Source organism: Jaculus jaculus, chromosome 6, assembly GCF_020740685.1.
Source record: "Jaculus jaculus isolate mJacJac1 chromosome 6, mJacJac1.mat.Y.cur, whole genome shotgun sequence".
NCBI classification, from domain to species: domain Eukaryota; kingdom Metazoa; phylum Chordata; class Mammalia; order Rodentia; family Dipodidae; genus Jaculus; species Jaculus jaculus.
In genome coordinates, this window is record NC_059107.1 from 62,625,206 (window position 1) to 62,638,398 (window position 13,193).

A 13,193-nucleotide genomic window follows, 5' to 3' on the forward strand; every position below is an offset into this window, starting at 1 on the left:
TTGAACCGGGGTCCTTAGACTTCACAGGCAAGTGCTTAACCGCTAAGCCATCTCTCCAGCCCGCCAAGTTACTTCTTATGAGATCAAAATTGTGTCAGAAAAGCCTAGGGTAAGAAGGTGGAGGTATCCAGTGAGTTCTTGATGTTATGCTACTTATGGCATGTATGGCTGTGGCTGCTGTAGCTGGAATAAGAAAGGAGGCTGGATCATTTACAGCAATGACATGTACACAGATGAAATATTTGAATGCTAATATGTCACAATGTTGGATACTGTCATTACCTGTATATCTAAATATTTTTTTTGGGGGGGTCTCAGAATCTTCAATAGAAAATAACGGAACAGCTTCTCATCTCATTTTCAGAGGGAAAACAGGTGGATAGGTTTTTGTTTTAAACCAGTCCTTTTTTTTTTTTTTTTATTTGAGAGAGTCAGAGACAGATAGACAGAGGGAATGGGTGCAACAGGGCTTCCAGCCACTGCAAATGGATTCCAGATGCAGGCAAACACCTTTACCGCTAAGCCATCCCTCCAGCCCTAAATCAGGGTCTTCCATATGTATTGTCTTATGTTACCTTGTGACACTACTGTGTTGTATCTAAGTTTTAGTTTTTTAATGGATGGGAATAGTGCCCTAGGTTACAGAATGAATATGTCTCAGAGGTTAGATTTAAAGACTTCTTGGGGGCTGGAGAGATAACTTAGTGGTTAAGGCCCTTGCCTGCAAAGCCAAAGGACACTGGTTTGATTCCCCAGGACCCACATAAGCCAGATACACAGTGTGTCTGTGCATGTGTCTGGAGTTCATTTGGAGGGCTGGATGTCCTGGTACCCATTCTCTCTCTCTTTTTCTCTTTCTGCCTCTTTCTCTCTGTCGCTTTCTCTCAAATAAAAGACTTCTTGGCCAGGCTTGCTGGCTCATGCCTTTAATCTCAGCACTCAGGTGGCTGATGTAGGAGTTTAAGGCCAGCCTAGGACTACAGAGTGAGTTCTAGGTCAGCCTGGGTTAGAGTAAGACTCTTATCTCAACAAAACAAAACAAAAACGGTTAAAGACCTCTTATTCCACAAAACCTTTTCTAATTGTTATTAGTATCCTATTACTATATTAGGTCTACAATTTAAAACTTGAATCACTCTTTTTAAAATTTAATTTATTTTTTAATTTTTGTAGTCAGTGAATACATCCAAGTTGGTACCATTGTTAGCCTCCTCCCTGTCCTCCCCCTCCACCGGGACCCTCCTTGTTGGGGTATATGGGTTGTGCATTGTGGGGTTAGCCTTTAGTTTCAGATAGGAGGAAATGTCTCTGTGTGTCATGACCCAATGTGTGGCTCTAACATTCTTTCCGCCCCCGCTTCTGCAAATTTCCATGAGCCATGTTGGGTTCATATTAGGTCTGCTTCAGTGTTGAGATCTTGAAAACCTCTGTGTCTCTGGGTATCTGGTTTGGTAGGGGTTGATTGTTCTCTGTGTCTATCTCCTTCCCTGTTGTGATGGTTTCCTGTTCGCCAAGAAAACAGCATTCTTGAATGTTCCCCAGTTATTCTTAGTTTCAGCTGGGGCCCTTTTGAGGTATGATGGGGTGGTTCTGTCCTTAGTATCTGCCTCTCTGAAAAAGAGAAGCAGATTCTCCAGTGGACAGTAAAATTGGACCAAGTAGATGTGTTAACCATTGTGTTTTAGAGGTAGTTTACTGGAGAGTGGGTTCATTTTTGGATATGGTTCTGACTTGTTTCCCAGCTCCAGCTATGGGTTTTGTTTCACTGAGCAGATCAGTTAGCCAAATTGAGAGCAGTTGGTTTTCAGTTAGTTATACTTCTCTTCATTAGATTGTGATTCTAAATGTCATTTGTGTGTACTCCTGTAATCCGCTAGAGGTCAGTATTGGTTTAATAAACTAGTGCCTTTGACTTTGATTCTTGCTTTTTAAATTAAGTCATTGATAGGTATTCTTGGGAGCTGGGATTGTGTTCCACAATAGACCTTCATGTCATGCTGCCTGTAGGATGCTTTATGTTACTCTTGATGGTTTGAAGAATGTGGATAGTAACTTTATAGTTTGATAATTCATATGAGGTTATGGTTATGGTCATGCCCACAGCTACCTGCCCCTTTCTAGTAGGTTAAGAGAGCACCCATGCCTTGTGTTTTGCAGATATCCTTTAATTTTAGAGACCAGGTTACATTCTCACATGGATTCCTTTTATTATCCATTGCTTTATATAACAAACTTTACTGTGTGTGTTAGTTACTATGTCTGGACTAGGGTTCCTACATCTGTAAAACACTTTGTATTTTCAATTAGACAATTTTTTTAGTGCTTCAAGTATCATTTATACTTGCACACTCAGTATGTTTACTGAACTCACCTTCTCAATTACTTCTTCCAGCCTAGTGTTTTTATGGTATCTATTGTTTGGAATAGAACCACCATCCTGTCATCAAGACCAGAATACTTAGAGTTATTGTTAGTTCTTTTCTTTGTCATGTACAACATACAGATCAGTGCATTGTTTTACTTTTGCTGCTTACATGTGTGCTACTCCTGTACTTCCAGGGTCTCATCATTGCAATCTACGTGGTCATAGTCATATGTATTGGTTTTCCTCCTTTTAGTCTTTATTTTCTCCTATTTGACTATTTCTCTGTGCCAAGAGGATTTGTCTGATTTATAAAGCTGATCTGTGCTCACATTCTTTCCTTGTTTCTCCATTGCCTACTTGTAAACATTGAAGCTGCTTTACATGGTACTTGACTGTAGTAGTAATACAGAAAGTACTATGTGAGATAGACTATAGTAAGAGAAATATTTCTTTTCTTGCTCCTCTTTGCTCCCCTCTCTTCTCTCCTTATTTCTCCCCTCCCTTCTTCTCATTTTCCTTCCCTTTTCTTCCCTTCTCTTCCTTTTCTGTTCCCTTACCCCCTCTCCCTTTTCTTTTTTCTCCAGACAGTGTCTCCTGTCTGTATTCTGGGCTGTCTGCAATCTTCCTGTATAGCTGAGGATGACTTTGAACTGCTCAAATGCCATGTAGGCTTACCTTGTCCAGAGTCTACAGAAATGATCAGGGCTGTTGTATGGGCATAAAGTGAGTTTTCTCAGTAAAGTAACTTAGCATGTTAGGGAAGAGCTCTGAAGGGCTCTTAGTGGATTTGTTCATGAACCTTAATGTCACATTTTCATCATAATCTACTTTGTGTATTTTTCTATATTTTGTCATCACCACCTCCTCCCAATGCCATAACATACATTTTGAAGAATAGATAGCAATTTTACTTGTATCCATAATGATATTAATGTTGTATTAATTTTATTATTTTATATGATATTTTGTTTCCAACTTGACCAGTTTCTGTGTGTCATAGTTTCTCTGATGACTCCTTTATAGGAGAAGTCTTGATTATTTTGACAGTGAGATCCAGTTTCTGACAGATCTTTAGAATGTGATGTAAGACCCTGTGGTTTCTGGCCAAGGGCTCACTACTTCCTTCAGTGTTCTGATTTGCTCAAACTGCTTTGCATTGTTCTAAATGAATAGGAAAGTCAGACACCAGCTTAAAAACAATCATAGAACATTGGAAATTACTTCCATAGGTAATTTCCCAATTTGTATCATCTTTGGGTGTAAATGACAGGGCCTACATAGTAGTGCTTCCCTGGATTGCTTGACAGACTAGCAGTATTTGAATAGCTGTTCAATTGGGATTTTATAAGACAACACTTCAGTATGAAAAGCTTTGGTTTTGGTGTTCTGAAAGAAGGCTGAGGAAGAAGGGAACAGGAGATCATTCTACAGTTGAGGGTTTGCTCTTTGGAGTAGGACAGAGCAGAAGTTCCATTTGTTTTCCTGAGTCCTCTATCCTTATAGGAGTAGTCTGTAGTAGATGCCACGTGAAAGGACACTGTACTTTTGAGAGGCGTCGAAAGTTCGAAAGAGTCTGAGATCTCTCTCTCGCTTTTTTTTTTTTTTTTTTGTTTGTTTGTTTTTGTTTTTCGAAGTAGGGTCTCACTCTAGCCCAGGCGGGCCTGGAAATGCTGGTGTCTTATATGTAGACCCAAGTTAAGTGTTTGTGTGTGCATGCTCTATCTCCTTCTGTTAACTGAAGCCAAGTATTTATGTCAGTCAACCTAGAACATTATCCATATGGGTAATGTGCAGAGAAACAAATCTGTCCATAGATTTTAATCTGTGGAATGTAGGTTCTTCTCATTTTGTTTTTGGCAGAAACTAGCTTAAACAGTTTCAGTTTTTCTGTGTCCTGTTATAATTGTTTCATTTGCCCAGTGCTTGAACTAACTTCTTATACTTATCTTGAATTCCTTAATCTCATTCATGAGATTTGGAAAGACCTTTTTCTCCTGAACAAATTTCTACTTGTTACTGAGGAGAAATTTACTGACTGATAAATATCTGCTCCGAGAGGCCACATGCTCAAGTCTTACATCTTGGCATGATGCTAAGTATCATATTAAAACAAAACAACAAAAAAGGAAAGCTCCACAGGTAAATACTTTTGAAACATGCTCGATTTAACCAAATTATACAGGTATCTTAAAGACAGTGTTCCTTTTGCTATTCTTCGCTTAATGCACTATGTGTAATGACCGTAAAGCCACGGCATGCAGTGTTTTTATTGATGTGGTCACAGGACCCTTATTTTGGGAAATGTTTTACTTATGCTAGAAGGACTGCTGGTGCAGGGAAGAATGCAGAATGTGGATTTAAGATCACACTCTGAGCTTCTGATTTACTAACTCAATGGACTTATGAGTTGAACAAATCTTTTATCTTATAGTCTCAGTTTCCTGAATGTGACTGAGGTCCCTTCTAGGTGTAATACTGAATGGTTTCCTGTTTCTGTTGTTGATTCCCTGTGGTCACATTTTCTTGCAAGAGGTATACATTAGGAGGCATTTGTGCTTATTTCTGGCCACTTAGGTGAAATTGGGGGTGTTTTTCATTCTTCTGTGTGTGTATGTGGGTATAATATGTGGGGTATAAACACATGTATGTGGATGTACATGCCCTATGCACACATGTATGAAACCCAGAGGAGGATATCAGGTGACCTTCTTTATTCTTTATTCTTTCTTTATTTATTTATTCTTTATTCTTCTACCTTATTTCCATGAGACAGAGTCTGTCACCGAAACTGGAGCTCCTTGTGTTTTGGTTAGACTGGCTGAGCATTGAACATAAATGATCATCCTATTTCTGTCCCACTTAGTACTGGCATTATAGCATGCTTGGCCTTTTGTTTGTATGTCTGTCTGTCTGTATCTACCATCTATCTTTTTAATAAGATATTTGATTGTTATTTATTTATTTGGGAGAAATAGACAGGCACAGGGACAGAGAAAGGGAATGGGCATGCCAGGGTCTCCAGCTGCTGCAAACGAACTCCAGATGCATGTGCCACCTTATGAATCTGGTTTATGTAGGTCCTGGGGAATTGAACCTGGATCCTTTGGCTTTGTGGGCAAGTTCCTTAACTGCTAAGCCATTTCTCCAGCCCTCTATCTCTCTTTTTTTATTTATTCTTTTGAGTCAGGTTCTCACTTTAGCCAGAGCTGAATGGAACTCACTCTGTAGCCTTAGGCTAACCTCAAACCCTTGTGCTAATGGCAATCCTCCTATCCTAGCTTCCCAAGTGCTGGGATCAAAGGCATATATTACCATACCCTATATGCCTGACTTTTTACATATGTGCGGGGCATCAAACTCAGGCCCTCCAACTGTACAGCGAGTGCTCTTACCCACTGAGCCATCTCTCCAGTTCTAGGTGTGTGTGTGTTGGTGTTGGTGTTGATTTAATCGATATATATGAAAAAAATCTTATAATATTGACTTTCTTTTTCTCTGACTTAGGAAATGACAGGATAACTTCAGGGTTAATAAAAGGATATATTAAGCTGGGATTGGGTTACACATCTGTAATCCCAGCACTTGGGAGGTGGAGGCTAGAGGATCAGGAGTTCAAGGACTGCCTCAGTACCATAGCAAGTTTGAGGCCAGATTGGGTTATGAGTCCCTGTCTTGAAAAATAAACTTTATGGCTGTGCATAACTATATTTGACTTTATTTCTGGGGCTAAAAATCTATATATTAAGACATTTTATTGTATTTTCTAATCTGTTCATCATTAGTTCATTGAATGCTTAAGTTTCTCCCTCCTCCTCTCTCTCCCTCCCTACTTCCTCCTTCTGTGTGTGTCTCTGTATCCTAGGCTCAACAGCAAAGAAACCTGGATAACATTGTCTTGCAACAACCCAGAATAGGCAGCAAAAGAAAATGCAAGAAAGATGCATATATAGTCTTTGATGCAGAGATGGAAAGCACAAGCCCAAAGTCTGAGCAGGATTCAGGAATCCTGGATGTTGAAGATGAGGAGGATGATGAAGAGGTAACTAATATTCAGGCTGGGGAAGTTATATCATTTTAAGCTTCAACTTAGAATGTTTGAGATGTGAGTTTATTTATATAAACAATTATATGGTCTGCTGAATATTAAGTACTATTTTGAATTTAAATGAGTACTAACTTAAATAAATCAAAGTTACTGAAAATAAATTACATTATTTTCAGAACAATTACTGATCAAGTTTTGAAAAGATTGAAGATTCTTGGTTCTATATTGATTGAAAGGAAGAATACAGTTTGTCTAGCTTGAATCCTAGATGTAGAAGTGATCTTCCTCTGAATCTGGAAAAGTTTTGAAACCAACAAAGGATGTTTTCCACTCATTCACTTTTTCTTTTCTTTTTATTAGGGCATATTAATTGTATAAATATATTGGCCTGACTATGTCACCTTCATATAAACAATTATATCCTCTGTTCATATGCAGCCCTCTGTTGCTCTCCCTTGTCACTTCCCCATATTGCCTTCCTCTTCCAAATAGTCGCCCTCTAATTTCACATCTTACGTATGTTTGTGTTTGTTGTTTGTTTTAGTTTTTTAAAGGTAGGGTCTCACTCTGGCCCAGGCTGACCTGGAATTCACTATGGAGTCTCAGAGTGGCCTTGAATTCACAGCGATCCTCCTACCTCTGCCTCCTGAGTGCTGAGATTAAAGGCATGTGCCACCGCACCTGGCCTTTTTTTAAAAATATATTTTAAAATTTATTATTTATTTATTTTATGTGAGAAAGAGAAAGAGGCAGAGAGAGAGAGAAGAGAAGGATAGAGGGAGGATGGGCGCACCAGGGCCTTCAGCCACTGCAAATGAACTCCAGATGCATGTGCCACCTTGTGCATCTAGCTGACATGGGTACTGGGGAATCGAACTTGGGTCCATAGGCTTTGCAAGCAAGCACCTTAACCACTAAGCCGTCTTTTCAGCCCCCCCCTTTTTTTTTAATGTAGATTCTGCATGTGAAAGAAAGAACACATGATACTTGTTTTACTGAGTTTGGTCCATTTTGTGTAGCATGATGGCCTTCATTTATATCCATTTTCCTGAGAATTAACATATTTTTGTTCTTCAAATTTTTTGTTAGTGCATATTCAATATACAAAATGATGGGTTTTGAGTAATAGTTATTTAATTATATCATGTATTTTGACCATATTTCCTCTCCATCTTCTTCTGGGCTTCCTTCGCACATTAGTTCCCATTCTTTTCTCAAAGAGTTACCATTCTATGTTGAGTGTGTGTGTGTGTGTGTGTGTGTGTGTGTGTGTGTGTGTGTATGTATGTAGATATATTTGTAATAACTAGGTTATACATGTGAGAGAAAAATAAGACCTTTAGTTTTAGGTTTGGCTTGTCTTGCTTAATATGATGATCTCTAGTTCCATCCATTTCCTGTAAGTGACATAACTTAGTTCCTTATTGCTGAATATCATTTCCATTGCATGCATGCATATGCCACATTTTAATCCATTCATCTCCTCATGGATTCCTAGGCTGATTGCATAATTCAGCTACTGTGAATAGTGATGCAGTAAACATCTTTGTGGTTTGCCAACTTAGTTGTTTAGTATATCTGTCCAGTATTTTGTTTATTTATAATCAGAGAGAGATAAAGAGATGGGGAGAGAGGGAGAGAAAATGTGCTAGCTTTGCACAGCATTATTAGTTTAACCATTGAGATTAATGCAAAGTCTGGTTATTGCTAATTGGAAGGAAAGAAGAAAAGGATGAGTCCAGGGATGAACCAATCCATATTCACTGCTGGTGAGAACATAAACCAGTATACACTGTGGAAATCAGTATAGAGGTTCTTCAAAACACCAAACATTGGGGCTCGAGAGATGGCTTAGCAGTTAAGCTTGCCTATAAAGCCTAACAACCTGGGTTTGATTTCCCAGTACCCACGTAAACCAGATGCACAAAGTAGCACATGTGTCTTGAGTTAGTTTGCAGTGGCAAGAGGCCCTGCTATACCCATATTCATTCTTTCTTTCTCTCTGCCCTTCTTCCTTCTTCTGTTCCTTCTTTCTTCCCTCTGTCCCTTTTTCCCTCCCTCCCTCCTTCCCTCTGTATCTCTCTGCTTATAAATAAATAAAATATTGGGCACATATCCAATGATAGCCGAATGACAGAAGTGACGTGGAATTTCACTATAATTTACACAGTTACATAATTATCTTCCGCATAACAAAGTGGTCATCAGGGTTGAGGAGATAGCTCAGTTGATAAAGTGTTTTCCTTGGAAGCATGAGGACTTGAGTTTGATACCTCAAACCCATGTAAAATATCGGACGTGGTGGCATGCACTTGTAATCCCAGCCTTGAGTCGGAGGAGCTGGGAGCATCTCTGTGGCTTTCTCTAGCCAGTGTAGCCTAATTAGTTCAGGCCAGTGAGAGACACTATCTCAAAGGAGGTGGATGGTATTCCAAAAGATGACACCAGAAGTTTTCTCTACCTCCACAGAAACACACACGTTAGTTTCTGTCTTACTTTCACTTCTCTTCCTTGCTGACTTCTCAGATGTACCACTGCTGTAGATTGCAACATTCTAGTTGGCTTCATCTAAGCTGTTTGGCCTGAAAAGCAAATACCAAATTATCTAGTATTGAAGTTTGATTGAAAGTCTGCCATCATGTGTAAAGTACCATACTTGTTTACATTACTGAGGAGGCACATTTTTTTTTTTGGCAGGTTTTTTTTTTTTCCCCCGAGGTAGGGTCTCACTCTGGCCCAACCTGACCTGGAATTCACTCTGTAGTCTCAGGGTGGCCTTGAACTCACAGCGATCCTCCTACCTCAGCCTTTCTAGTGCTGGGATTAAAGGCATGTGCCATCACACCTGGCTTGAGGAGGCACATTTAAATTTTTTTTGTTTATTTTTATATATTTATTTGAGAGCAACAGAGAGAGAGAAAGAGAGGGGGAGAGAGAGAGAGAGAGGAGAATGGGCATGCCAGGGTGTCCAGCCAAACAAACTCCAGATGCATGCACCATCTTGTGCATCTGGCTTATGTGGGACCTGGGGAATGGAGCCTCAAACCTGGGACCTTTGGCTTCACAGGCAAGTGTTTAACCGCTAAGTCATCTCTCCAGCCTAAGGAGGGCACATTTTTATAATTTAATAATTAGGGCTGGAGAGATGGCTTAGCGGTTGAGCGCTTGCCTGTGAAGCCTAAGGACCCCGGATCGAGGCTCGGTTCCCCAGGTCCCACGTTAGCCAGATACACAAGGGGGCGCACGTGTCTGGAGTTCGTTTGCAGAGGCTGGAGGCCCTGGCGCGCCCATTCTCTCTCTCTCCCTCTATCTGTCTTTCTCTCTGTGTCTGTTGCTCTCAAATAAATAAATAAAAAAAAATTAAAATATTATAATTTAATAATTATATTTATCATTTTTAATTAAAATAGATTCGTTCTTAGAAAATGTTCAATATATGCTGGGCGTGGTGGCGCATGCCTTTAATCCCAGCACTTGGGAGGCAGAGGTAGGAGGATCGCCATGAGTTCGAGGCCACCCTGAGACTCCATAGTGAATTCCAGGTCAGCCTGGGCTAGAGTGAGACCCTACCTCAAAAAACCAAAAAAAAAAAAAAAAAAAGAAAGAAAATGTTCAATATGTAAATAAGATACACTAATAGTTAAAATGCTTGGAAGCAGCCAGGCCTGGTGGCTTTGTCCTGTAATTTCAGCTACCAGAGAGGCTAACTTAGGTGAGGTTGCAAGTTCAAAGCCTGCCTGAGCTACAGAATGATTTCAAAGCCAGCATAAGCAACTTTGAGAGATCTTATGTTCATAATAAAAAGCAAAAAGTAGATTGGGATTGTAGTTTAGTGTTAGAGCTTGTGTGCCCCATACATAATACTGTAGACTCAAAAAACTTTGAAGGTTTCATTCTAATTTATATTATACTAGGATAGTAAAAAGTCCTAATAAATATCCCACCTCCAAAAAATAGATCTTGTGAGTGTTGTTTAATGGATCCCTTTTTACTTAATTAGTTTTTCTTTTTTAATGGATAACTTTTAAAGAACATACCATGTGCCTGATAAACCATTTCGATAGAAAGAGGCAGAAAGGACTTGATCCCTGAACATTTTCAGGCATTATCTCTTCTTGCTGTCAGTGTCTGGTATATGAGGACATAGATCTCCTGAATGACGTATCAGGTATTGCAGTCAGCACAAATGACCAGTGCCACAATGGTACAATGCAGCATCTATCTCAAGAAAGAAAAGTTTACTCCTTTCTTCATTTTGGGTATCCATCATCCAAAAAATTATATATGTGCTATGAGTTAATGGAATGTTGAGCTACATAGAGTTTCTACCTTGGATAATACACACTCAGAAGAGCTCTTAGATGATAAAACTAAGAATAAAATATAACAGAGTTCTTTGAGTAGAACAGTTGAGAATCTTTTGGATAGAACCCCTTCTTTATCATGAATTCATTGACGATCTTGAGTAAATACCTTGGAATTGGTGTGTTGTACTCCAATGAGGTCCAGAGGGGATGAGGAAAGTGGGATTTGTAACATATATTGGGGCTCTCTCGTAAGGGAAGTATGATAAGAAAGTACTGGAAAATTAATAGTTTTAAATGATCCCATATTCTAAGACACAATCTATATTAGAGATTTGCTGACTGAGCATTTAGAAGAAGTCAGCCCTTCACTGTCATCTAATGGCATCCTATCTTAACAAATCCTACCTTCTGTTTGTTTACTTCTCAGTTTGAGTCTTCTTCAAGTGCACATTCTTAATCTCAAACCTCATGTAGAGAATTATTTATTTAGATGTCTCCAAACTGGTTTCTTGGCATAGTTCTTGCATGTTGCGAATAAATTCTTCAGATAAGGTCTTTCATGGCCCACTGTGACGTTCTGACCTTCATTCTTGTCATTCTTCAGCAGACCTCATTGAGAGAAGCCCAGTTTTGGAGCATGGTGACTTTGAGTCTGTGAGCAGGGGAACTGTGGCACAGGGTCTTGTGGGGCAATTGTTCTTAGGTTATTTGTGGTTCTACGTTACTTGGAGAGTTTTTTAAGAAAACGTATTTTTTTTTCCCTGTAGAATGTGTGTGGATTCATGTGAAAAGTTCTATATGAAAGTTCAAGGGTTGATGGAATTAATTTTACTCCTAAGAACCTAGTTAAGAACCCATGGTATAGAGCAGGGTTTCTTGAGCGCACATGTGTTGGGAACCTCCTGGTAATGTTAAAATGTAAACTCAGTCTAAATACATACTATAGGTCCTGCCCTAAGTGACCTAATATCTTCCCACTATGCTGTGCAGTACATAAAGGTTCTACTACTTCCTACTGGTGCTGTAGGTTGATGTCCAGGGCTTTTACATGTATGCTTTTGGAGGACATAGAAGTTCCAAATTACAACAGTCAACAATTTTTAAAGGTCATGTGATAAAAAGTCTGGATTTCCCACTTCTCTCTTTCTCAGCATTAGAGTGGCTCTGAGTAGCAGGTGGCCACCAAGGGTAAGGACTGTGAGTGAGTCACTCCACTGCTATGTCTGGACACTTGATAGTTGCTGTTGATCATCAACTGTGTGCTCATTTTGAGGAAGCAGCAGCTTGTTTAATATTGGGTCCCTACCCAAAAATGACAACAGATTTAAGGATCTCACAATGATTATCAATAACCCCACTGAGGGCTGGAGAGATGGCTTAGCGGTTAAGCGCTTGCCTGTGAAGCCTAAGGACCCCGGTTCGAGGCTCGGTTCCCCAGGTCCCACGTTAGCCAGATGCACAAGGGGGCGCACGCATCTGGAGTTCGTTTGCAGAGGCTGGAAGCCCTGGCGCGCCCATTCTCTCTCTCTCCCTCTATCTGTCTTTCTCTCTGTGTTTGTCGCTCTCAAATAAATAAATAAATAATTAAAAAAAAAAAAACCATTGAGGAGGGCCCTCAGTGGAATGGAGGTGGGAGAATAGAGGGTATAAGAGCATAACCTTTAAAAAAAATAAAATTTAAATAAAAATAAGAGAAAAGGTTATATAAAGTCTAAGAATAGGCAAGTTACTAAAACATACTTATCAACTGGGCATTATATTAAGCTGAGGTAGGAGGATTGCTGTAACTTCAAGGCTAGCTCAGGCTGCACAGTATGACCTTGACTCAAAAAGGCAATGTAGAATAAAATAATAATAAAATAATTTCTTGAGACTACATAGTGAATTCCAGGTCAGCCTGAGCTAGAGTGAGACCCTACCTTGAAAAACAAAACAAAACAAAATTAATTAATTTAAAAAAGTATAAAGTGATGGCCTGTTCCTGGTACTCATTGACCTCTGTGTGCTCTTTTTAAAAATTCTTTTCTCAATGAAAGCTGGCCCGTTAAAAGTTTCATATAGTCAAAAGAAAATTAGATAGTCATGTATATGACTAAGTTCCCAATGGGCAACTTAGAATGCTGGATGAAAACATTATGGTTTTTTATAATAAGCATATTGGTTTTGGTTGTTTTATTTACATTATTTCAGATTTTTCATTTGGAAAATACATTATGACTCACATTAGTTTAAGGTCTTTTAAATTGTTTTCAATGTGGGAATAGTGTAAATGTTTTGTTACTTTGAAATTTCACCTAAGTTATTAAAGTTTTATTTGTCTTTTCAGGGCTCCTGGAATTTCTCCTTTGTATTCTCATTGCTTTGCTTATTCACCTCTCTCACCCTGTGCTAAGTGGCTGATAGCCCCAGCCATGGAATGTGCTCCTTCCCCTCTGCTGTTCTGAAATACCCTGTTCTACCTTCTCAAAATGACTGG

At 39.3% G+C, this 13,193-nt stretch overlaps 1 protein-coding gene across 4 annotated transcripts in view; it reads left to right on the top strand.

Moving 5' to 3' along the window:
* Nucleotides 1–13,193, top strand: part of Exoc6b (exocyst complex component 6B) — a 672,146-nt gene that overhangs the window by 253,528 nt on the left and 405,425 nt on the right. For 3 of the 4 annotated variants that reach the window (XM_045152123.1, XM_012951116.2, XM_045152125.1), the window contains one exon: nt 6,228–6,404. The exons of the other annotated variant lie outside the window; for it this stretch is intronic. In XM_045152123.1, coding sequence (XP_045008058.1) covers nt 6,228–6,404 — 177 coding nt within the window. The remainder of the gene's footprint in view (nt 1–6,227; nt 6,405–13,193) is intronic. 4 annotated transcript variants of the gene reach the window in all.